Source organism: Ambystoma mexicanum, chromosome 7q (genome assembly GCF_040938575.1).
Source record: "Ambystoma mexicanum isolate Mex_15411 chromosome 7q, UKY_AmexF1_1, whole genome shotgun sequence".
Classification (NCBI taxonomy): Eukaryota; Metazoa; Chordata; class Amphibia; order Caudata; family Ambystomatidae; genus Ambystoma; species Ambystoma mexicanum.
In genome coordinates this window covers 945638403-945662013 of record NC_090941.1, presented here as the reverse complement: position 1 = coordinate 945662013, position 23611 = coordinate 945638403, and the positions used below count along the sequence as shown (strand labels likewise).

At 45.5% G+C, this 23611-nt stretch overlaps 1 protein-coding gene across 1 annotated transcript in view; it reads right to left on the bottom strand.

Annotated features, from left to right (window-relative positions):
* The window catches only part of INTS4 (integrator complex subunit 4), a 1642132-nt gene that overhangs the window by 428696 nt on the left and 1189825 nt on the right, over nt 1-23611 (bottom strand). Inside the window, exon 18 of the mRNA XM_069639944.1 lies at nt 1306-1436. Within this exon, the coding sequence (XP_069496045.1) occupies nt 1306-1436 (131 nt within the window). The remainder of the gene's footprint in view (nt 1-1305; nt 1437-23611) is intronic.

Genomic DNA, 23611 nt, shown 5'->3' with positions numbered 1-23611 from the left:
GCATGGGAGATCAGATGCCCTCCACTCTAACAAATAGCTATTGGAGGGTGTTTCTCTCGATTTTGGAGGTTGCTCACTGAAAACGTGGCCACCAGTTACCTGAGCGTCTTGGGGTTGATAACCTCACAGGAACCACACTCCGAGATGTCATGCTACGTCCCCAAACATCATACAGAAATTGTATGGGGATTGGTAATTACATCTTTGAAGTGCAGTGCCTGCAACATTTCAGCCTGAAGCTTTCAATCACCAGGGCACAAAGCAATTATCTTAAATGATGTCCAGTGTCCCAGCATTGAAAAGGGCTTAGATACGCTAAAACAGAGTGCTTCAAAATCATCCCCTACAAAGTCCATGCACATGGGATGCACTCTGAAAACGTCGGACTTGAAGCTTGGCCATAAGATAGGGATAGGAAAGGCCCACAATAAAAGAAAATCAAACGAGATTGAAAAAAAGCAAGACTGTTTGCTGGAGTGTAAAAATTCATCCAGTTCAGCACATCAGACGAATCCAGAGTCTATGCAAGCATGGTTGTGCTCAGTTGCTTCGGAGCATCCACTGTTGTCGTTCCCATTCCAAAGTGATTTCTGGAAAAAATAAATAATCCAATCGCTGTTGGGTAGCATCTAATGTATCTGGAAAAAATCGCCAGGAAGTAGTTGTCTACATCTATGAAAGTCTTCTAACTGACATCCAAATAAGGTATAGGCAGTGACTTTATGTTTCAGCAAAGTAAAATCCACCACATTTTAACAAATTGTTTGTGTTCCTTGGCACACAGTAGGATTCAACAAATCCCTTCTGAAACTGAAACGAAAGGTTCGTAGCCAACGTTAAAAGTTAGTTAGACAAAGCAACATCTATTTTCCGTATAGCGCCAAGTACATTATAGCATCCGCTTCCAACATAAACACCACATCTTATTGTGCTTTCCATTATGTCAGAGTAAGCAAATTCGAATTTACTGTAAACAATCAAGCTCAAAAATTACTTCAATTTTACAAGATTTTTGTGCATTAAATCAGGTCAGCAAAATGCTGCTTTAATGTCCTCGAGTGGGCAAAACTTCAGTGACAGCACTGGTAATATAGTTGTGAAGATCATAACGAGATGTCCTAGTTTGCCTGCTTATTGAATATCATACTGAACCACTACATATTTCATATCAACTCCAATATAAACTTTCAGCAATCTGTTGCACCATTAAGGATGTGGCTCCACAAGCCATCATCCTGCACCATCTCTGGCATCACTGAAGAAAATCATTTTGGGCTGTCACTAGTAAATAAAAGTATTTCTTACCCCCGAGTGCTGCGTGCAGTCACTATAAGCTGAAGAGCTTTCGCTTGTAACCTCATGTGGTGAATGATAGCCACTTGCCTATTTTCCAGTCCACTGTACATGAATTCCATCTTATAAGTTTCGTTAATTATCTAGAAGAAAAAAAAAAATCACCATTGGCAAACCTGTGAAAGTTTTATAATTAGGACTAGAATCGGGTACTTTCCCTGCAATGAAGTATTGTAATTGTTTACTAATGCAAGCAATTCAAACCATTTGCACAACGTTACATATTTTTATTTTAAAGTTCATACTTTTTTAAGCATTACAAATGAAAGCTCCATACGTAATCATATCATACTTCTTTATGACTGTATTGTTTCATGTCATCATGTTCTTATTAAGTGTAATAAAATATGTATAAAAAGGTCAACAAAAATATTCCAAATTATTTAATCAGTAATGTAACATTTGATGTAGTTATTGATCTCATTGCTGATGTCATGTATGTCATCATTGAGGTCATCCGCTGCACAACAGGTGGCACACAGTTAAGGTGGACTTGCTCGAAATGAGATTGCTGAATTTTAGAGGTTTAGTTGCGTTAAATTGGATTACCTCAACTCTCTCTAACGAAGGTTTTTTCACTGAATTTCAAGGGATTTATTATACTATAGTTTCTTCAGGGGCCACTAGTCAAGGCCTTCGGCCGTGGACATGTTGCACCAATAAGTTTCTATGGGGTCGAATAGGCCTGGCCTTTGGCCGTGGCCTCTGTGCTTGTAGCACCAATACATTTCTTTGGGGCCTACTAGCCATGACCTTCAGCACAGAGCCCCATTGCCCCATGCCTAGAAGATGTGATCACTGCAGATGTAGAATTACTGTTATTAGCCGAGAACTTTATTAGACGCTACGGTTGTGGGGGACTTAATTGTAAAGTTTGGGCCAAATCTGTGCAGCGGTTTTCACACTATGGCTGTTCAAAAACAGCACTTTCTTCATGGAAAAACAAATGGGAGCAGGCTGAACACTTTTAAAAAAAAAATGTTTTTTTAATAACTTTTTCATTTTTTAACCAATTGTTCCCAAAATGTGCAGTTTGGTGGGCCCTCGACAAACCTTTGGTTTAGAGAAATTCATCCAAATCTATCCAGCAAGTGAAAGTTATTAGCCTCGCTCAGGCACTCTGCTGCAAAGCAATGTGATCAATTTAAAGGTTTTAAGGCGCAGGGGGCTGCCCGTTCTCTGATGAATATTTTAAAGACTACTGGATGTATTTATCCCCGAACCAGTCAAGGAAATTAAGTCATTGCTTTGTGCCCAAATTGTTGCTTATTTGGTCTAAATCTGCCAAGCAGTTTTCACACTACGGCTGTTCAAAAACTTCACTTTTTCGCTATGGAAAAATTAATGCAAGTAGCCTGAAAACAGTGTTTTCTGTTTTCTCACTAACTTTTTCTAATGAATTGTTCCCAACATTTCCAGTTTAGTGTAGTGCTTGAATAAAGGTTTAGAAAAGTTCATCCAAATCTATCCAGCAAGTCAAAAGTTATTAGCCTCGCGCAGCCTCTCTGCTGCAAAGCACCGAGATCGATATAAAGGTTTTAAGGCACAGAGCGCACTCCGTTGTATGCCTAATATTTTTAAAAATACTGGATGAATTTACCCCAAACCAGTCAAGACATATAAATTACTGCTTTGTGCCCAAGATGTTTCTCATTTTGTGTAAATCTGTCCATCGTTTTTCATGCTGCAGTTGTTCAGAAACTACACTTTTTCTCTATGGGAAAATGAATGGGCTGAAAATGGTGAAACTGTGGTGTGATCTTTCTGATGCTTGGATCTGCTTAGATGCACATGCTTTGTATAGGCCAACATCTACTGGTTGGTGCAGAGTATTGCATGACTTGTTTTCCATAGCGAAACGGGACATCGACAGGGCGTCTTTGTAACTCTATCCCTACTGTGACATGTACTGTACAAAGGGACCTCCACGCGTCAAGGTACTCAGGTTGCTTTATTTCTGACCTGAGGTTGTTTAAGTATGTAGTTAAGGATAAGAACTGTGAAGGTGTAAATGTCTATGCACCTTCTACTCACAACAAGGGAAGAAGGGTGGGTGCATGTGAATCTAAGCAGTGTGAAGGTATCGTGAAGTAAGACACAGACAACAGATTTAACTTTTTAAGTAAAAGCTTTATTTTACTTAACTGTCAGTATGGAGTAAGGCCTAACTTGCCCTATGCCAATGTGGGATTTCCCTACCTAAAGAAAATTAAGGATAGTCTGTGTCAGTAAGGTCAAATGAAAAGTCTGTCTGTGTCCAACTAAATATATATAATGTGTGGGGATGACTGCAGCAAAAGTAGCAGCACCGTACCCATAGACTGCGCACTCGCAAGGGGGTGGAGTCGGAATTTCCCCCGGATGTGATCACCCCAGTACACTTCTATACGACTAAGGAGGCAATTATGGCGATGGGTCGTACCAGGGATGAGGTGACCTTTCAGGTGTCTCCCCTGCAGATCTTACAGGATCTCGCAACTGTAACGATACAAAAAAGGAGAGCACTCACACCGCTGACACTGTTCCTGCGTGTTCAGGAGATTAAATATCACTGGTTGTTCCCTATGGACGTCCAGTTCTCTTACAATGGGGCCTCCCACACTATCTCATGTCTAGAGGATGCAGAAATTATTCTAAACCGCTCCTCGCCAAACGAAGGGGGTAATCCATCTCACAATTCATCCACTGGAACAGAAGATCTTCCCCGGAAACCCAGACGAGTGATATGGTTGAAAGATCTGGGGGAGACAACTGATAGTAAGTTCTTTAAAATCTTTGCTACACAGCACCCTGCTCATTGTGACATAACAGGAACCGGAGAACAGGGAATGCTAGGATAACTACAAGGGGCTTAGCAAAGTCTGAGCCTGACTCCAGGGAGGATGGCCTTGGAGTGGGCTGTAAACGGTTTTGGGCAGCTCAAGAGTTTGGAGCCCATGGTTCGGCCTCAGTTCAAGGTTGGCCAGTTCAGTTTGGGTTAAAAGTTTGGTTGGAGCACACAGGCAAGAATAACCAGGTCTCGAATGGCAGCACCTGTACGCCTGAACCCCCCGCCCCATACCCCCTGCCGCTCCCCCACGGCATCAGCGGAAGAGAGCTCAGAGATTCCACAACAGATTGTGAACTTTATCTCCCTAAACGTGAAGGGTCTGAATTCTCCGGTGAAACCCACCTGTTTAGATCACTGGGGGTCGTGGACACATGGAGTGATTCACCCAGAGGAAACGGACTTCACCTTTTTCTCACATGTCCATCATTCCTTCTCACACATTGATATGATCGTGGCCTCGCCCCAGCTTCTTTCCTTCACGAACAAAGCGTGCATAGCCCCCCAAAGGTCCTTACAGACCATGCTACGGTGCTACTACAAATTAGATCTTGCAACCCACCCCCTGGGTCGAGACCACAGTGGCGTCTATATCACCCAACCTTCAACGATATGGCTTTGAGGAACTATGTGGCAACAGCAATTAAGAATTACTTTAAGGAAAATCCCACAAAGTTGACCTCTCAAGCGACTACGTGGGATGCCATGAAGGCAGTTGTCCGGGGGACCCTGATTGCACACACAACATCTTACCACAAAAGGAAGAAGCAGTCCAGAGCCCTCCTGGAACAAGATATTTCAGACATTGATGACAAATTTAAAAAGAAAGGGTGGTCTCCTAAGATCAATACAGCCCTCTGCATGGCTCGCAACAAGTTGGAGGCCCTATATTGGAGGAAACAGTGCAAACCCTGCTCTCAGTCAAGCAGGGATACTACGCCAAGAGTAATAAGGCCAACTGCCTTCTGGCACAGAAATTGGCAAAAACCAGAAGACGTAACTTCATCATAGGTCTTCGAGACCAACATTGGGCTACACATTATGAAGAACAGACAAAATTGCGGTTAGCGCAAGCGCACTTGCTTGTGTCCATGGCCGATTCAGGTAGATCAGTAGAAGCTCAGCGACTAGCCTGAGAGGATAGGGAGGCCCTGGAAGCACCTATCCAGCAGGAAGAAGTAGAGACAGTAATCAAGTCCTTGACGACTCGAGTGCCAGGCCCTGATGGTTTGTCCCCAAAATGTTACAAACTGTTCCGCGCTCAGCTCCTTGCTCCCTTGACTGCCCTATTCAACTCGTTTTGGGAAGCAGGAAGCATAACCCAATCAATGCAAAGCTCCACCACGATACAGGTCTTGAAGCCTGGTAAGGACCCCAAAGACTGTGCCTCCTATAGGCCAAATTCACTTCTGAAAATCGATGCCAACATTTTCACAAAGGTATTGGCAAACTGCCTAGCTCCTCTCCTTCCAAGCATGATTCATGCCAACCAGACAGGGTTTATTCAGGGTAGAAAAACGGGGATAACATAAGGCGGGCGGTGAACCTAATTTATTCTATTTAAGCGAGTAAGGGGAAACTGGCCCTCTTAGCTTTGGAAGCTACAAAAGCCTTTGATAAGGTGGACTGGTCGTTTGTGCATATAGCATTGGAAGCATGCGCTTTTGGCCCCCAATTTAGGAAAGCAATAGCCAACAACTATTCCTCCCCGAACACCTCTCTGCAAGTTAATCGTGAATGCTCGGCCCCGATCCCACTGACCTGCAGGACACAGCAGGGATGCCCCATTTCTCCCCTTCTGTTTACGCTCATTAAGGAGCCTTTGGCACAGCATATAAGTAAGAATAACACAATCCGGGGAGCACTAATATCGAGCTCCCCTCATAAGGTATCCTTATATGCCGATTATATTCTCTTATCCATTACTAATGGCGCCACTTACCTACAGTCGGTTCTACCGGAGCACCAGGCTTTTGGGCGGGTGGCCGGAATCGAGATTAACTTTGGGAAATCAGTGGCGGTGGGGGTGGGACGCCCCGGGAGATCTCTTCTCTCCAGGCTATATGCCCTATTTGCTGGGATACGTCCTCTATCGCATAACTAGGGGTTTGGCTCATGGCATCCCCAAAAGATCTGTATGGAGCTATCCCCCTCCCAGTTAAGACCCTGGAGCAGGACTTGAAGCAATGGGTGGGGCAAGAAATCTCTTTGATGGGCCGTATCACAGCAGTCAAAATGAATCTCCTCCACAGGCTTTTATACTGTTGCTCTTCCCTCCCAGTAGTTCCGAAAACCATTCTGGAAAGGTTTCATATGGGCTTCATATGGCGGGGGAAAGAAATCTAGAATTCCTAAGAGGGTAATGATGGGTTGCCTGGGGGTTCCCAATTTACGGAGGTATTCGGAGGCGGCTCAGCTTGCTCACCTCTCGGTATGGATAAAAGGGGGATCCCGCACCCAGGTGGATGGAGCTCGAGCAATCTAAATGCTTCCTCCCCCTCCGCTTCTTTCCCTTCACTCCCTACAGGTTGTATACAAATTGTTTGTATTACAACTGTTTGAATGACAATTGACCTTTTCACAATTGACCGAATTGTGAAGGTCAATTGTAACATATGCGGGGGGAAACCCCCCGCAACCCCCCACCCAACCCAAACCCGCCCAAAACCCTATATATTACCAAAGCGATATATATATATATATATATATATGGTCAATTGTGAAAAGGTCAATTGTGACCCTTTAAATTCGGTCAATTGTTCATTCGAACAATTGTAAACGAACAATTTGGGTAATACCCTCCCTACACGCTACGCAAGCAATGGCCACATGTCCTCTCCTTGTCAAAAGCGACCATAAAGGTGTGGGATGAGGTGTTGCAGAGGAAATAAACCATTGGAGGCACAGGTCCGCTCTCTCCAGTCCTCAGTAACACTGCCTTTACTCCGGGCCTCTATCCTGGGGTATTTAGACGTTGGAAGGAAGGAGGATTGCTTACGTTGGGTCAATTGTTTACTGAGAGCCAGCGACGCTCTTGAGGATTTCAAGAAGAAATTCCACCTCTCAGAACTGGACAGGTTCTCATATATCCAGATCCGTCATTGGATCACTAACCTCGAAATTAGACTGAAAGCCACCCGGAGGTTAAATCCGCTGGAACTGACCATCTGGGAGGGCTTGGATAAGGGCGGGATTTCAAAGCTATAGAGATTACTAATGGAGGATCTCTTAGCCCCTTGCCGCCCGTACTACATGACTCACTGGGCAACAGACTTGGGCCTTCAGATAGACAATGTGTCTTGGTCCGAGATCTGGGCCAGGACACGTACCTCATCCAGTTGCGTGAAACAATGAATGTGCATTCAAAGTATTGTTCTGTTGGTACTACCCTCCGGCCCAAATCCATCATTTCCAGGTGGCGACCCCCCCCCCCCCCCTACCTGTTGGTGGAACTGTGGAACCCATGGTTCATATTTTCACATGTGGTGCGACTGCCCCCGGATACGTTCTTTCTGGGAGAACGTTGTACAAACTATACATGAGATCACGGGCAGCTGACTCCAGATGTGCCCGAAAACCGTGCTACTAGGGGCTCCATGAGAGGGGATATACCCAAAATTGGGAGCCCGGGCAAAGCTACTGACCCACCTCTTGCTGGCGGCGTGGATTACCACCGCCCGTTGTTGGAAATCGGCAGACGGCCCAGATCTGGGGCATTGGTGGATCAAGATTTGGGATATTCTGGTGGCAGAAAGGATATCAGCTGCAAAAGAGGGAAAGCTCCACCAGTTTCAAGCTATCTGGTCACCCCTGCTGGACTATGATCTCGAATTCCCGGCCTTGACATTCAAGCCACGTTTGGCGAGACTTTATCTGGCTCTGGGTGAAAGAGGTAAGGGGGAGTGGACTGTTTTATGTTATGCAAGTGTAGAACAGTGGAGGCAAAAGGTGAGGAGCATGTGAGGTATGGAATAAAGCTAACTGTCACAAGGAGGGAGGTTGAGGGTACTCATTGCCGACTTTTAGTATATTCATTTGAAGAGACTGTTAATCTGTTTTGCAAAGTTTGTTGCTCCAACCAGAAAATGTAATAAAAATATATTTAAAAAAATTATAATAAAGTTCCGAGCTTCTTCCAGTTCTTTGGCTTACACTCAACTTCCCCTTCCCCAAGTTCAGAACACTTCCAAAAAGGCCTCAGGAATCCCTTACCAAGAGTTCAACACACTTCACAAAGTTTTGTGGTTCCCTTACCCCAAGGCTTCAGCACTTATAGCTTCCAAAAACCAAAATCAGTTGAAATCTTACAGCTTTCAAAACAGTACCAATTCAACTCCTTGGTCCTCCAGGCTTTTCAATAGTTTGCATATATTGCTCTGTTTCTGCATTTACCGTTCACTTCAGCAACTGTTGCAACATACAAGCTTCTTTACATTTGATTTCCTTGGATCTTTCCAAGTAGGGGTCATTCGGTCTAGGCGCAGTTGTCGGCCCACATGGTCCACCCATTACAGGTCATACAACCGATAACCCTATGCACTTGGTTATGCTTCTGTATTCTTCAGGTTTTTGCCAACACAGGTTTTCGCTCTTAACCTGTAGTCCTTTGGATTCCTGTATCTTTGGCCAATACTTATTTCACATTCTTCTTGGCAGTCTTTTGGCTATGCCAAAACTTTTCTCTTAGGTATTCAAAGATGCTCATCATATCTTTTAGTAAGTTCAGTATTCAATAATGCTTTTTGCAAATTTCAAAAGTACTTGTAATACTTTGTATCTTGTTCGGTATTCAAAATCATTTGATTTGGCCTTCTGTAGCATTTGTAATAGATTTCAGTTTATTCAGACATGCTGGTTTCCAGCCCACAGAGTGCCCCGGTGCAAGTGTTCCCTACTTTGCACTCACCGGTATGCACCCATTCCATCAGGCTTATCGGTTCTACTTCCCGGCTTCTATTCGCTCCACCTTTTCCTTGAGGGAGCCACCTCTGCAGCACGCAGCTCTGCTCTTTCGCGGCGGGAGCTATTGAGAGCACCTATCGCTTTTCTCAGAGACCTGCGGCGCTTGGGAAGTTTCAAAGCCCCACAGTTCCTGCTATAGACAACAGGCAAGGAGGACTGCAGGAATTTCGACCCTCTCACGGCCAGCCTTGGTCCCAGCATCTCCCTCACACTTCTACTCAGCAAGGCATCCCTCAAGCCAGTTCCTCTCCAGCCTGCTCCTCTTCCATAAACTGTGTCCTCTCCAGGCCATCTCTCTCCCTCTGCTGGGTGGTCCCCATTCTTATACACTTGGGATTTGTTAAATGTCACCAAGTGAGAGTCCTTCACTTTAATTGCCTGACCATGGTGAAACCTATTAGATGGACATGCCTGGCTTTTACAATGAAACTCCTCTAAAGCCCTCTTCCTCGTCTCAGTACCAAGGTGATGTGAATGAATGGAAGTGTGCATAACTCCCAGTTGTTTCCTCCTAGTCCCAGTCTTAAGGTGAAATGCTGTGGGACATTTTGGTCAGAAGAAAGGGACAAAGACTGATAGTAGCCTACAATGGCACAGGGAATATAGGGTTCACTTTGACAAGGGAAAGGGGAATACCATGTCCTCTCCCCACTTCCCAAGTTCTCTCCACCCAGGTGATCCTCCCTCGCATATCCAACCCCAGGGTCGGGGTCCAAAAGCAATGGCCTTTGCCTGGCCACTTGAGAGGAGGACCACAGGGGAGAAATGAGGATGCTCTCAGGTTCCTCACAGCAGAAATAAGTATCAGAAACACAATTTTCGGTATGTAATGTTTGTCTTCTGAGGCTTGTGGATATGCTCAGAATCACATGCATTGCAAAGACTAGCGAGTAGTACGAGGAGGAGGAGGTGGGCTGTTAGAATGGACAGTGGTAAAAAGATGTCTTAACAACCACCGCCTGTCCTACTTGAGAGTCGCTCCAAGCTTGTATGTTCATACAGTAATTTTGGGTGAATATGTGAACTGAGCTTCATGTTGCTGCTTTACACATTGCAAGTGGCACCACTATCAGGTGTAGAGTGTGCTATAGGTGTAAATGGTAGTTCTTTGTTACATAACGTGTAGCATTGTTGTGTGCATTTTACAATCCATTTACAAATGGCTGCTTTGGAGACAGGATCCCCATCTCTCCCAGCAGCTACCAAAACTAATAACTGGTCTGTTTTACCAACTGGTTTTGCCTTATTGAGATGGTACATGACAGCTTTCCTAACATTGAGTACCCAGAGTTTTGTGGGTTTTGAAAAAACGCTGGCTGTTCAATAGGTTTCCTAACATTGAGTACCCAGAGTTTTGTGGGTTTTGAAAAAACGCTGGCTGTTCAATAGATTGGTTGACATGAAATCTAGAAATGAACTTCGGTGCAAACCGTGGGTGTGTTCTTAGGACTACCTTGTTTTTGTGTATTGTAACAAAGGGCTCTTAAACCAACAATGGTTGGATCTCACTTACTCTTATTTAAGAGGTGATGGCTACATAAATCATCTTTGGGGCCATCAGAAAAGTGTCTTTTTAAGTGAGATCTCTGAGGCTTGCCTTATGCATGGGTTCGGGGTGAGGGGGAAAACATAAGCATACTTAACAATTTTTAAATTCCGTCCTGGGAGTGAATTTGCAATCGGAGGGGTGGGGGCAGGGGTTGGGGGGGGGGAGGGTATATTCTATTCACCCATTCCATTAAGGCTTTCAACTGCAATCTTCCACCATGAAATCTCGCTTTCAGATGTTGGGTATGCAGAAAGCGCAGCTAAATCAACTTTCAAGGGAATTGAAAACTATACGTCAGTCTAATAAGTGAAGTAGGTAGTGCACTATGTTAGGAGGTGAACAGTCAATGGGGATTCACATTAGACTTTCTACACCATACTACACATCTCTTCCATCTGTTAAGGTAGCAGTGTCTAGTGTTTGGTTTACATGCCTCTTAATATTTCTATGCATCTGGTACGTAAATTAACATGGCCAAACTCTATGACTTCAGGAGCAAAGCTGCTAAATTGGTTGTCTGCGGATGAAGGGTTGATACTAGGTTCTGCGACAACAGTTTATAAGGGCTGATTAGCTTCATTAGTGGGCACATGGACATCTTGAGTAGGTAGGAGTACCATGTCCGCCGGGCTCACATTGTATGAGAAAACAAGACACAATCTTCCTACTGCTCCTGCATTTCCATGACTTATTTTGGTCAAATCCGAGAGGGTATCCGGGTGTTAGCACTTTTTTTAGCTCCTAAACACCACATTTAACACCTTCGTATTTATTACAGGAAGCCATATTTTATTCATTTATATATCAAGGGTATAAATGGACAACACGGAAACAGATGAGATATGCACGCTTTGCTGACTTTAGTGCCGCCTTTGAAACTATCTTCAAGGAGAGATTATCACAGAAGCTCTAAGATTGGGGTATACCGCTGGGGTAGCTCAGAATGATTATCGGTTTATATACTACGACTAAAGTTAAAATAAGAACTAATAACTCAGTTATAACTACCCCATTCTATAATAATAGGGTTGGTTGAAGCAGGGATGTATCTTGTCCCCTCTTCTTTTTAATCTTTATTTAGAAGAACTCTCAGCTACACTGGTGGGTGCTACCTGTAATCCTCTTAGATTGGGAACTCGCAGTGTCTTGTGGCTGGCATGTGCGGCCGATATTAAGTTCTTCTTGATGCCAGACCAAAGAGTCTTCTTTGTGAATATGTGAAATTGAATGGCCTCACTATTAATATTGTGAATATGTGAAATTGAATGGCCTCACTATTAATATTAAGACCACAAAAGCTATGGTGTTTAGCCCTGGAATGATCACATCTCGCAAGAATTTTTCTCTGAATATTGGTGATCAAAAGAATGAACAAGTAGATTGCTATAACTATAAGGGGGGTTGCCTTCAATGAACATCCAACTTGGAATAATCATGTATCACAGCTTGAAATTAAAGTGTTGCAAATAACAGGGGCCATAAAAAGATTTGCCAAACATAATCTTGGGTATACACTTGCTTCTTTGATCCAGCTATATAAAACTATGATTCTTTCGGTCATTGGAAAACTGGGCATATCAGCATTTTGAGCGAATCTTGAAGTTAGAAAGGAAGCGCTTAAATCTTCTTTGTCTGCCCACGACTGCCCCCATTGAAAATGCGTTCCATGAATTTCGGTTGCCTACTATTCTTAGTAAAACACAAGAGGTGATGGCTTAAAAGGTTTAGAATCAATCTTAACCACTGACATTGCTCTGGGCAACACTCCAGACCATCGTTCTTCGCCTGCCAAGCCATTACAGAAGGTGAAAGACCATATGCAAATTAGGGTTCGTTTCACCCCAAGAGTGGCAGTCCAACACGAACTGCTAGGCCACATCTCTTCTACACAAGACCAGAAGCATCCCCAAACATGTTTCCGCCTTGTTGGGCCTCTATACTTAGTAACATCCAAATGAGTAGACTTAACCTAACTAAACGTACTGTCCATCAAATGGTCCCCTTCACACACCACTTCGATAACCCTACATTTGTTATATCGACCACCGGCTCCTATACTGTCCTTTGAGGATGACATTGTACACCTCCTGTCTGTGGAGACCATGCCATCTTCCAGAACTATCCTCTTGGGCGATGCAAACGTAGACTACAATGACAGCCCTGACACCAATGACCTTGCTGTAGTGAATGACATTGAAGCCCTAGGTTTCACTCAATGCATCACTAGTCCTACACATGACAAAGGCTGCATCTTAGATTGTCTGGCTGACCTAAACCGTGATATCACAATTGTATCCAATGAGCATAGCCCTTAGTCAGATCATACACTATTGCTTCTAATATCCTGATCAGCAAACAAAATCAGGCCATGTCCAAGCCCATGCCAGCCACCTTAACCAGAAACTCAAGATCATCACTGCCTCCCATATCTTACCTTTGTTGAAGACACTTACTGACTACCAAGACACCTCTAGCGACCCATTCAAGATGGTGGATACATACAATAATTCCTTATTACGTGCCATTGATAAAGTCGCTCCACTGAGGAAAACGAAGGCCAAACCAATCACCCACTTCAACACATGGTTCACTGCGGACCTCAAAGTACTCCGCTTAAATAAACATGCAGCAGAAACCTTATGGAGGAATGACCCTACAGACTCCAATAAGTTACACTTCACCTCCCTCTCCAAAGACTGCAAGCATGCCATACTCCAAGCCAAAAGCTCTACTTACAATGACTGAATCAACAAAGCCAATTCCTCCACTTGCAAACTCTTTGAAATACTACGAGAACTAGAGTGCCCAGGTCCCCCTGCCGACAAATGCATTAAAGACTCTTTCTGGTGCACTAATATACAAAATGCATTACTGGACAAAATATTGTGCCTTCAAAAGAAGATGTCACTAAAGAAAAGCTCATGCACTTTATTAGCTGCCTCACCCGGTCTTAAACACCCCCTCCCCCCAAACACAACATCCCCCCTTTCGACTTCAAGCCTGTTTCGGAAACTGAGATAATCATAATTATTGAAGGACTTAAACCTTCTAGATGCCAAGGGAACATCTGCCCTGCCACTGTAATTAAAGACTGTGTGGAAGCATTTGCACCATTCGTCGCTTCGCTTATTAACTCCTCATTCGCCTCCAGTTCACTTCCAGACAAATTGAAAGGTTCTTCGGTCCTAGCCTTGTTAAAAATAAATATACGACAACAGACCCTAATACTCCTACTAACTACCGCCCTATTACTACTGTAGTATTCCTCCTCAAAAGCCTGGACAGAGCAGCGTATCTTCAGATCCAGAACTACCTGGAGACTAACAACCTCTTCCGTTTCACCAATCAGGATTCCAGCCTAGTCATGGCACTGAATTGGCACTTGACTTAAAGAATCAAATGGACCAATTTAAAGACGTTGGTAAGCTTGCTCTCCTCCTCTTGCTAGACCTCTCAGCTGGATTCAATTTGGTTGATCACCAAATCCTCTGCCAACTCTTGTCCTTAGCAGCCCACTTTTCTTCAGAAACAACTGCCTGGATTTCATCTTTCCTCTCTAACAAAACTATGACAGCGCTTTCCCCTCTAGCCTCGGACCTTCCTGCCCCAGTCATCTGTGGCGCTTGTGTCTGGCCTACATTGTATAATATCTTCACAAAACCACTCTTCGTTCTTCTTGACACTTAAGGAATCTCCTACACAAACTACACGGACGAAACCCAGATCCTCCTTCCCATCTCAGGAGACAACATTTCTGACTCCCAAGTTACTGGGAGACGTCTATCAAACAATCCAGGCCTGAATGGCCCTTCAATCGCTGTGCCTTAATGACAATAAGATCGAGCTGCTCCTGGTTGGCTCACAATCCCTGCTGAATAAACTTGACAGACCCTACAAATCCTTATTTTTTTATGGTCTCTCCATCCCAGTCTCACAGCAAGTAAAAACCCTCAGGGTATACCTTGCCTCGAATGTGTCACTCTCGAAGCAAGTAAACACAATTGCTGCTTCAGCGGCTTACACAAAAAAATTAATCACTGCCTACCTTTCCCTTGATAGCTGCATTACCATCGTCATAGCAATTATCGGTCTAGACATTATTGCAACTCATTTGCTAGGACCGGTGCTCGCAATATTAACCATTTGCAGGTCATACATAATAATGAGTTGCGAGCCGCCCCAAACATACCCAAAAAAAAAACATATCTCCTCAGCCAGAAAAAAGGCGCATTGACTCCCCATCCGTGAGCGCATACTATTCAAACAGCTTGCCATCGCACATAAATGACCAGACCTAGCCGATCCATCTTCATGCATCACCTCAACGTGCCAACATTTGAACTGCAAAGATCATGAGATCTCTGTTTCCCGCGCACAGAATTGGAATGCCCCACACTATCATTGAGATCAGAGCATTCATACTCGGTTTACCGCAAACACCTAAAAACTTGGCTCTTTGCGCAGGACTTGCAACCTGGAGGCAACGTCTAAACAAGTCTAATGCAGATCACCTCTGTGAACTATTACCTAGTACCTGCCACACTACAAGCATCGTTCTAGATCTTCATGTTACGATTATATGCAACGACTCCAAGTTAGACTTTGCAAATTCCTAAAATGTCTTCCTTGCACCAGCGCCTTGATGTCTTCAGGTTTAGTGTGCTTTATGAATGCCAAACAAATTAATCTTATGCTAAAAATACTCTTGGCACCCATTGGGTCATTTCTGTTTACTAAAGCAGAATGTGATATTTGGTGGTACTGTCAAAAATTGTACGTAGATCATTGGTTTGGTGGTTTTGTATCATCTTCTCTGAATACCACTACAGTAAATTTACTGCTAATTTTAAAAAACAGATCTATGAAGGTGACCTAGAACAATCATTGGCGAATCTCTCCACCAAAGCTGCAACTTGTGATTCCATTCATTATTACTTGAACTCAATGAGTCCAGAATCCTACACTGTATTATACCCTGGATTATACATAAGTACATTCGTATTAAGTTTAACTTGGTTAACACTATGGAGGTACTTGGGGCACGCCAGGCCCTCCCAAGAAATATGCAGACTAGTAGGCTCTGTGGGGAAGATGTTGTAGAATCTGTTAGACATTTATTGTTATGCTGTGATGCTTTGGTTAAATGGAGACAGTCCTCTTTTAGCAAGTGCTTTTAATGGTACGCATTGGGATCCAAGTACTGTTTAGAACTAATATATATGGAGGATAACTGCATTTATTTTAACATTTATAATGTGACAATTTTATTGATTTTAACTGCTATGTTGATCTTACCATTGTATTTTCTATGTATGCATGGATTTACACTGTAGTATTTTGGGGCTTTTTTATTTAATTTTTTTATACGAGATTTGCAAGGTTTTATGTCCACTTGAAGATATCCTGTATTGATACTATGTATTTATAATTGCTCTTACTTTTTTTTTACTATTGTTTTTATTGATTTTCACAATTCAAAAGAGAACTGAAACAATTCAACCCCAAACCCCCCTAACCCCCCTGGAGGTAGCCTCTGTAGGTTTGCATAATGTGCTCCGAGGACCGTCACAGAATAACACAGTTATTCACTGTAGTGACTATTTTACTCCTAGTCCATAGTCCCCTTTCCTCCATACTTGTGGGGTATTCCGTCCTTCGGGACAGGACTGGAGCACTTTTGTCAAAAAGCATCAAACACTTTATTTTTGTCCTTCTTTTATTTTTATGCGGGGCCAACGCACGTGGTCGTAACCCCACCCTCCTGAGCTCCGCCCTGCGCATCGCCCTTCAGTCCATTTCTATCGCCAGGACTGAGACCATTTAAGCAACAATAGAGGATAGTTTTTAGAGGGGACGCCGGGTGGGCGTATGGAGGAAAGGGGACTATGGACTAGGAGTAAGATAGTCACTACTGTAACTTTGTTATACTCCTACGTCCCGTCCCTTTTCCTCCATACTTGTGGGAGATTCCTCAGCACAACCAGAGGTATTACGGGTGGATGGAAAATCCCTTCACTGAAACAGGTTTTTGAGGGCAACCTGGCCAAATTGGGCATCAGCCCTGGAGCTCAGGTCTAAGCAGTAATGCTTGCAGAAAGCTGATGGGGAGGGCCACGTAGCTGCCTTGGCGATGTACTCCCAAGGAACATACTTTTGGAAGGCACCAGCAGCCGCTTTGCCACGGACTAGATGCGCATTATGCCCTTTCGAGGTTGAAGGCCTTGGATAGTATAGGCCTCTGAAATACACCGTGGGAAATGGATGCTTTCGGAGCAGGTTTCCCTTTAGGGTCACCGAACGTAACAAAGAGTTGTGAAGAGCTCCTGAGTTCACTTCTTCTATCAAGGTAAAACGTCAGGGCTCGCCTGACGTACAGATTGTGTAAAACTCTCTCGGCATCAGATGCCAGGTTCGGGTAGAAGACTGGTAAGGAGATAGATTGGTTCAAATGAAAGTCAGTAACCACCTAAGGAAGGAAGGATGAGTGCGAAGCCCCATCACTGAAGATGGATAGGTTTTGTCAATCGCTCGGGTGGGCTTCCGCTTGCCCCTACCCCACCTACTAATCCCATCTGTTCACAGTGCCCAAACCCAACCAGGCTGGCCTGCGCACTATTCTCTATCTTTCCCCATTCAATCTTTCTCTTCCCCAAAGGAAATTCAAGATGATCACGCCTTGCCAGATGAAGTCACAACTTTATCCTTGTGGAAAGTGAGGAACGGATGTTCCACAGAAAGCAATTGTAGTTCACTTACTCGCCTTGCGGATGTTAGTGAAATCAGAAAAGCAACCTTCCAGGAAAGGTACTTAAGATCAGTAGTGGCCATGGGTTCAAACGGCTTAAGGCATAAACCGGCGAGGACCACATTTAAATTGGGATGAGGAGTCCACACCGGCAGGAAAAGATGAAGTCCCGCAAAATGCCTTTTGATGATTGGATTAGTGAATGAAAAGGTAGAGCTGTCCGTGCACAGGTAGGCCGCAATGGCGGATAAATAAGTCCTGCAAGACAGAACATGAATGGCAGAGGTTGCCAGGTGAGACACAAAGGATAGAACAGTGTTGACCGTACCATGCCTGGGATCGAGCTGTTTAGCTAAGCAACAGAGCCATTTGCTCCTATATTCGACCCTCGTAGAAGGTTTCCTGGCCGCTTGGATAATGTGCACATTGTCTTCAGACAGATTGAACTGTGGTAAAGATCTGATCTCAGGCACCAGGGCGTAAAGGCAAACGATTGAGGGGAGGGGTGCCACAGCTGGTGATCGCTCTGGTGAAGGTGGTGAGGTATCATTGGCAATCTGATTTGAGGAATAATCAACAGATGCTGTAGTTCCGAAAACCAGAATCTGTCTGGCCACCAACGAGCTATGAACAGGAGAGTGCAGTTTGATGCATCCTGAGCTTGCAGAGTGACAGGTGAATCGGTGGCAATGGAGGGAAGGCGTAGGCCTTCATGTTGTCCCACGGAATCTCTAGGGCATCTCCCACCGAAGTTCTGGGCCCGTCCCTGGATGCATAAAGAGGAAGTTTCCTGTTTGTAGAAGTTGCAAAGAGGTCCACCTCTGGAGTGCCCCACTGATGGAAGTTGTTGGAGAGGACATCGCTGTTCATTTCCCACTCGTAACTGGCTTCTGACTGACGACGGAGTGAATCTGCAGTCACATTGATATGACCCGGGATGTGTACAGCCTGGAGCCAGACCATGTGCTGGATGGCCCAGTCCCAGATTTGTATGGCAAGATCCACAAGGAGAAGTGAGTTGGTGCCACCCTGCTTGTTGATGTAATGGTATTACCCAAATTGACCTTTTACAATTGAACCTTTGCACAATTGACCTAATTATAGTGGTCCTAATTGACCTTCTGCACAATTGACCTTTCCATTATTTTAGTTATTTTATATATGTATTGGGTTGGTTTTGGATTATAAATATAAGGGGATTGGGTGGGGGGTAGCGGTGGGTTTTGTATTGGGTGGGGGGCGGTGGGGGATTTCCCCTTGCATATATGTCCTAATTGACCTTCTAAATTAGGTCAATTCTCCCGAGGTCAATTGTGAAAAGATCAATTAGTATACAACCGATGTAATACATTGCAACAGAATTGTCAGTGCGAATATGGCCTACCCTGTTGGTGATAGACGGCTGAAAAGGTTTGAGCGCCAGGAACACATCCAGGAGTTCCAGGTAATGGATATGAAAATGCCTGTCGAGGTGTCCATAGGTCGAAAACCTTGAGGTGATGCAGTGTTGCTCCACACGCCAAAAGGGAGGAGTCTGTAGTAACCGTCACTTGTGGGCAGGGCTCTTGGAAGGAGGCGCCCACTGAAATGTTTTCGGTCGAGGACCACCATTGTAGGTCCGCTGTCATGCAGGATGGACCTGGAATTATCTTGCGACTGGAACAATTCCTTGCCATCAAAAGAAATATCCAGCACCTTTCCTGCACTTCCTTTGGGAACTTCATAGCATGGAGCCACGATTGGCGGGAGCTGTCAACCCCGTCCATAAGGCCTCGAGCAGAGGTATCCACACGGTGTGCCGCAGCCTCCAGTAGGTTCTGTGGCAACACTCTGTTGTCCGACAAACCGGCTTTGAAGTCCTCGGGCCTATTCGCAGGAATACACTCCTGGAAACCGGCTAGTACCCTCCACAGCTTGACATTGGCTGCCACCAGGATAGGCTTGGTGTTAGCCTGACGACGTTGGAGCGCCGAATTGGAAAATGCTATCTTGCCAATGGCGTCAAGAAGCTTGTCCTCCTTGGAGAGGATGTGGGCTGCTGCAGTGGAGGATGTAGAGGCCGGCTTGGACTGGAGGGTGGCTGCTGCCACCACTGTCGACGATGGAAGCGGACAAGCCAACAAAGAGATGTCCTCCAAGGTATGAAGCTTGTATTGAGCGTCAATCCTCTTGTTGAGATGCTGCCTGGAATGAGGTTTTCCCCAGAACTTGCAGGCCTCAGCCAAGACGTCCTTCTGGAGGAACAGGCCGGTGCACTTGTGAGGCGATAGAGTAAAGGCTCCAGAAAGCACCCCCTCCTGCAGAGCGGGGGCTTCGGGTACTGGAATGTCAAGCAGGGCCATCATATCCAGCACCTGGTCATGAAATACTCTAATAGAGCGGGGTGGCTCATCACCGTCCTGGTCCGCCTGGTCCTCATCCAGTGAAGCGGCAGCAGAAGACTGATCTGCTGCATGTGGCACCTCAGGACCTAAAGTGTTGTTTGGCAGAGGACCCGACGCCTTTACTATCGGGGGAAAGCAGAGGCAGAGTAGGAAGTTGTGGAGGAGATCCTGCAGGAAGAAGTGGAGGAGGTGGTACCACCGGGGCCTGCGTAGGATCTGCCGAAGCAGAAGGTGGTACAGGAGGTCTAGGATACATTTCCCTAAACAGATTCTTAAAGTATGCCTTCATGGGATCAGAATGCATAAGCGTCTGAAATTTCCCAAAAAAACACATCCTTGGATGAAGGTCTAGACGCTCGAGTGGGCAGAGGCCACTCGGAAGAGGCATAGCCCCATGAACGCAATAAAGATGGTTGCCAGAAAGGACCTCCACCAATTGGTCCACATAGATCAGGGGTGCCAAACCAGGAGGGAGCCAGACTGTATGAGGCAGCGGTGCCAGAGCATTCCAATCGATTGATGGGCAGAACGGGTTCTTGTCCACATGGCGTGAAAAAGGCTGCTCAGCCCCAAAAGGAGTCTCCGCAGCACCAGCCGTAGTGAAAGTTGGAGTAAGAGAGGTAGTCAAAATGGTCGCTGTGGTCCGGGGAGGTTGGGCCACCATTTTGTCGACACCTGAGGTGAACTGCATCACAAGGGAAAGTGAGGCAATGGTCTCCTCAGGGGAATCAGGGCCTTATGTGACATTTTAGCCTTGAATCTAGGACCCTTGGAGGAGCCGCTATTGGCAGATCTAGGGTGTTCACTGGACACCTTAGGGACTGCCCCAGAATTAGCCTCTGGTGGAGGAACCTCTGCAGAGCCGGTACTCGAAGGCCTGTGGTGCGTGACCGCCTTCTTTGTCCACTCAACAGAACTGGTACCACCACGCCCCTGAGCGTTAGAAGGTTGAGGGATATACCTCACCGCCAGGACCCTCAAAGAGGATCCCACAATTCTGCCGATATTGGATTTAGCCCCAAGAAAAGGAACCTCGCGTTGGAACCCAGTATGTTTAGTTCCCTCAAGAGTGGCCTCGAGCCGAGACTCAGTGTGGAAAGCTCCAGAAACTGAGACCTCAGGGCAAACTGCGGTACCCAGAGCCACAGAAGAACTGGGCTTAACTTTAGCCCCCAAACGGGGAACCTCGGAAGAATGTCCAGTTTTGGCTGGCCCACTGTGGGGACCCTCGGTGGAAGTACCAGTGCTTCCATTAGGCCCCTTGTGGGACACCTCAGGGATACCCCAGGTGGAAAAGCTACTTGAGCCCCTCCCGGTCCAGGAAGACCCCAGGAAGGAGTCCCCGGGGCGTGGTGCCCTAAACAGGAAAGAACTTAACTGATGTTTCTTTTTCTTGTCGATGAAGAGCTGCAAATGTGTTGGAAGAACAAGTTGAAACACCTCCTCCCATCGGACAAGACTACGCTGGAGTGCCCGGACGGAAAGGGTTTCGCAATAAAAGCACAAGTCCAAATGGTGTTCCGGGCCTAAGCACTCCAGGTAATGAGAGTGGGGATCTGCCCTCACGAAACGGCCTTCGCAGGAGGAATAGGACACGAATCCCAGACGCTGCGGCATAGACGGAGGACAAGATGACCGTGGCACCAAGTGGAACCGGAGCAGGCAGAAAGGACAAAGGGAATAAAAGAAAAATTTCCAGTGATACTTGTGCGTCCAGCCCCGACCGTGCAGAGAAAAGGACTGAAGGGCGATGCACGGGGCAGAGCTCAGGAGGGCGGGTTACGGCCACGTGCAGTGGACCCATGGAAAAATAAAAGGACAAATAAAAAATGTTATGCTTTTTGACAAAAGTGCTCCGGTCCTGTCCCAATGGAGGGACAGTCCAACAAGTATGGAGGAAAGGGGATGGGACATAGGAGTATGTCCAAAATCCATATTTTGTGTGGAACCCATTGAAGCATTTAGTCACTTTAGAGGTAGCCCAGTACATCCTCCCAATTACGCTTAAAGGCGGCTTGATCTTTTTGAGCCATATGAGTAGCCCATTGCAGCGCATATAGCTTCATACCTTCTGTAGCCAATCTAAGTTCGTAGGCCCTTGCTTTCGTTTCCATTTGTGGGCCACTACTAGCCATGCAGCTTTGAGTAGAAGATTGAAGATGCGTTTGTCTTTTGGAGAGCATTTTCTGTTTCGGGTCTCATAGCCCATATAGCCAAACCCCTAACTCCTTCGGACCATTGTTTGGGAATATCTTATCGATTTATTCCTGGATCCCTTCCCAGAACGGCCTAATTGTTGGGCACTCCCCATTAGCCCCACAACCTCTCCAGCTAAACGCTGAAGCAGTCGGGTACATCTGATGCAGTCGTTCCGGCGTATAGTGCCATTGGAACATTATTTTGTACCACATTCCCCTCATTTGGATGGAGCAAGTAAGTTTGGGAAAAGCCCTCCAAAGACGTTACCAGTCTTCCCTGGATATAGTGTTGTTGAGTGTCGTCTCCCACTTCTTAATGTATTTCCATTGCACTAAGGTTGTGCCCTCATTTAGTAATCTATGCAGATTCAAATTAATTTTTGCGTGCCTGTATCGATAGTAATGTATGTAGGGGGGCAGTTGTTGCCTAGCCGCTGCTTTTACCTGCAGGGTGGACAACCAGTGTTGCATTTGGTTATAGCGAAATCTACCTTCCTCCCCCAACTCCAAGTCTCTTTTACAATCCTCAAATGTTCTAAGAATGTGTCCCTGAAACATGTCTCGTGTTCTCAAACACCCCACTTCCCGCCAGGCATTAAAGGCTCTGGGTTCCATTCCGGGAGGGGGAAAGTCCGGATCCTGGAATATTGGGAGAAAGAGGGAGGTGGATGTGGACAGAATGCCTTCTTTGATTGCGGTGTGCCATACCTCGGTCAGTAGCCCCACAATCTTACTGATATTTACATTGGGAGGTCCGTGATCGCAATCTGGCCAAAACAGTCCTGAGAGGGGTATACCTGCAACAGCCCTATCTTTTCACAGACATATCTTATGACCTTCACCCGCAAACCATTCCTTTATGACCCTCAATTGTGCTGCTTCGTAGTACCTGCGAAAATGAGAGTCCCAGACCGCCCCGGTCTCTTGAAGCAGTGAGAGCGGACATTGCTATTCTAGCCAGTTTGTTTTGCCAGATGTATGCCAATATGAGCTTTGTAAGTGAGCTAAAAAAGGTTTTAGGGACGCTGACCGGGTGAGCCTGATATTTGTACAATATTCTAGGGAGGAGCTCCATTTTAATCACAGTCATTCTCCCTAACAAGATATCGCAAGCGGGTTCCATCTGAGTACGTCCTTTTTCACCCTGGCTAGCAGTTGCAGATAGTTTGACCCAAACTTTTGTTCTGGTGTTTTTGTGAGGACTACTCCAAAGTACGTTATAACCTTCTCCGCCAGGGACAGTTGAGTTGGTATCCACAAGCGTTCCATTACATCCGGGTTAACCGATAGAGATTCAGAATTTCTGATTCAGTCCTATCAATTTTTAGCCCCGAAGCCACACCAAAGTCGTCTAGTTCAGCCATAAATGCTGGCAAAGACATTTCCGGTTCAGTAATCGCAATAAGCATATCATCTGCAAATTCCATTGTCTTATGTTCTTCCCCACCCATGCTTATGCCTCTAACTTGTTATGAATGTCGAAGCCTAGCCAGCATGGGTTTCAAATATATGGCGTACGATAAAGGAGACAATGAGCATCCCTGCTTGGTGCCCCGTTCTATCGCTATGCTGTCAGAGAGGGCACCGTCTATC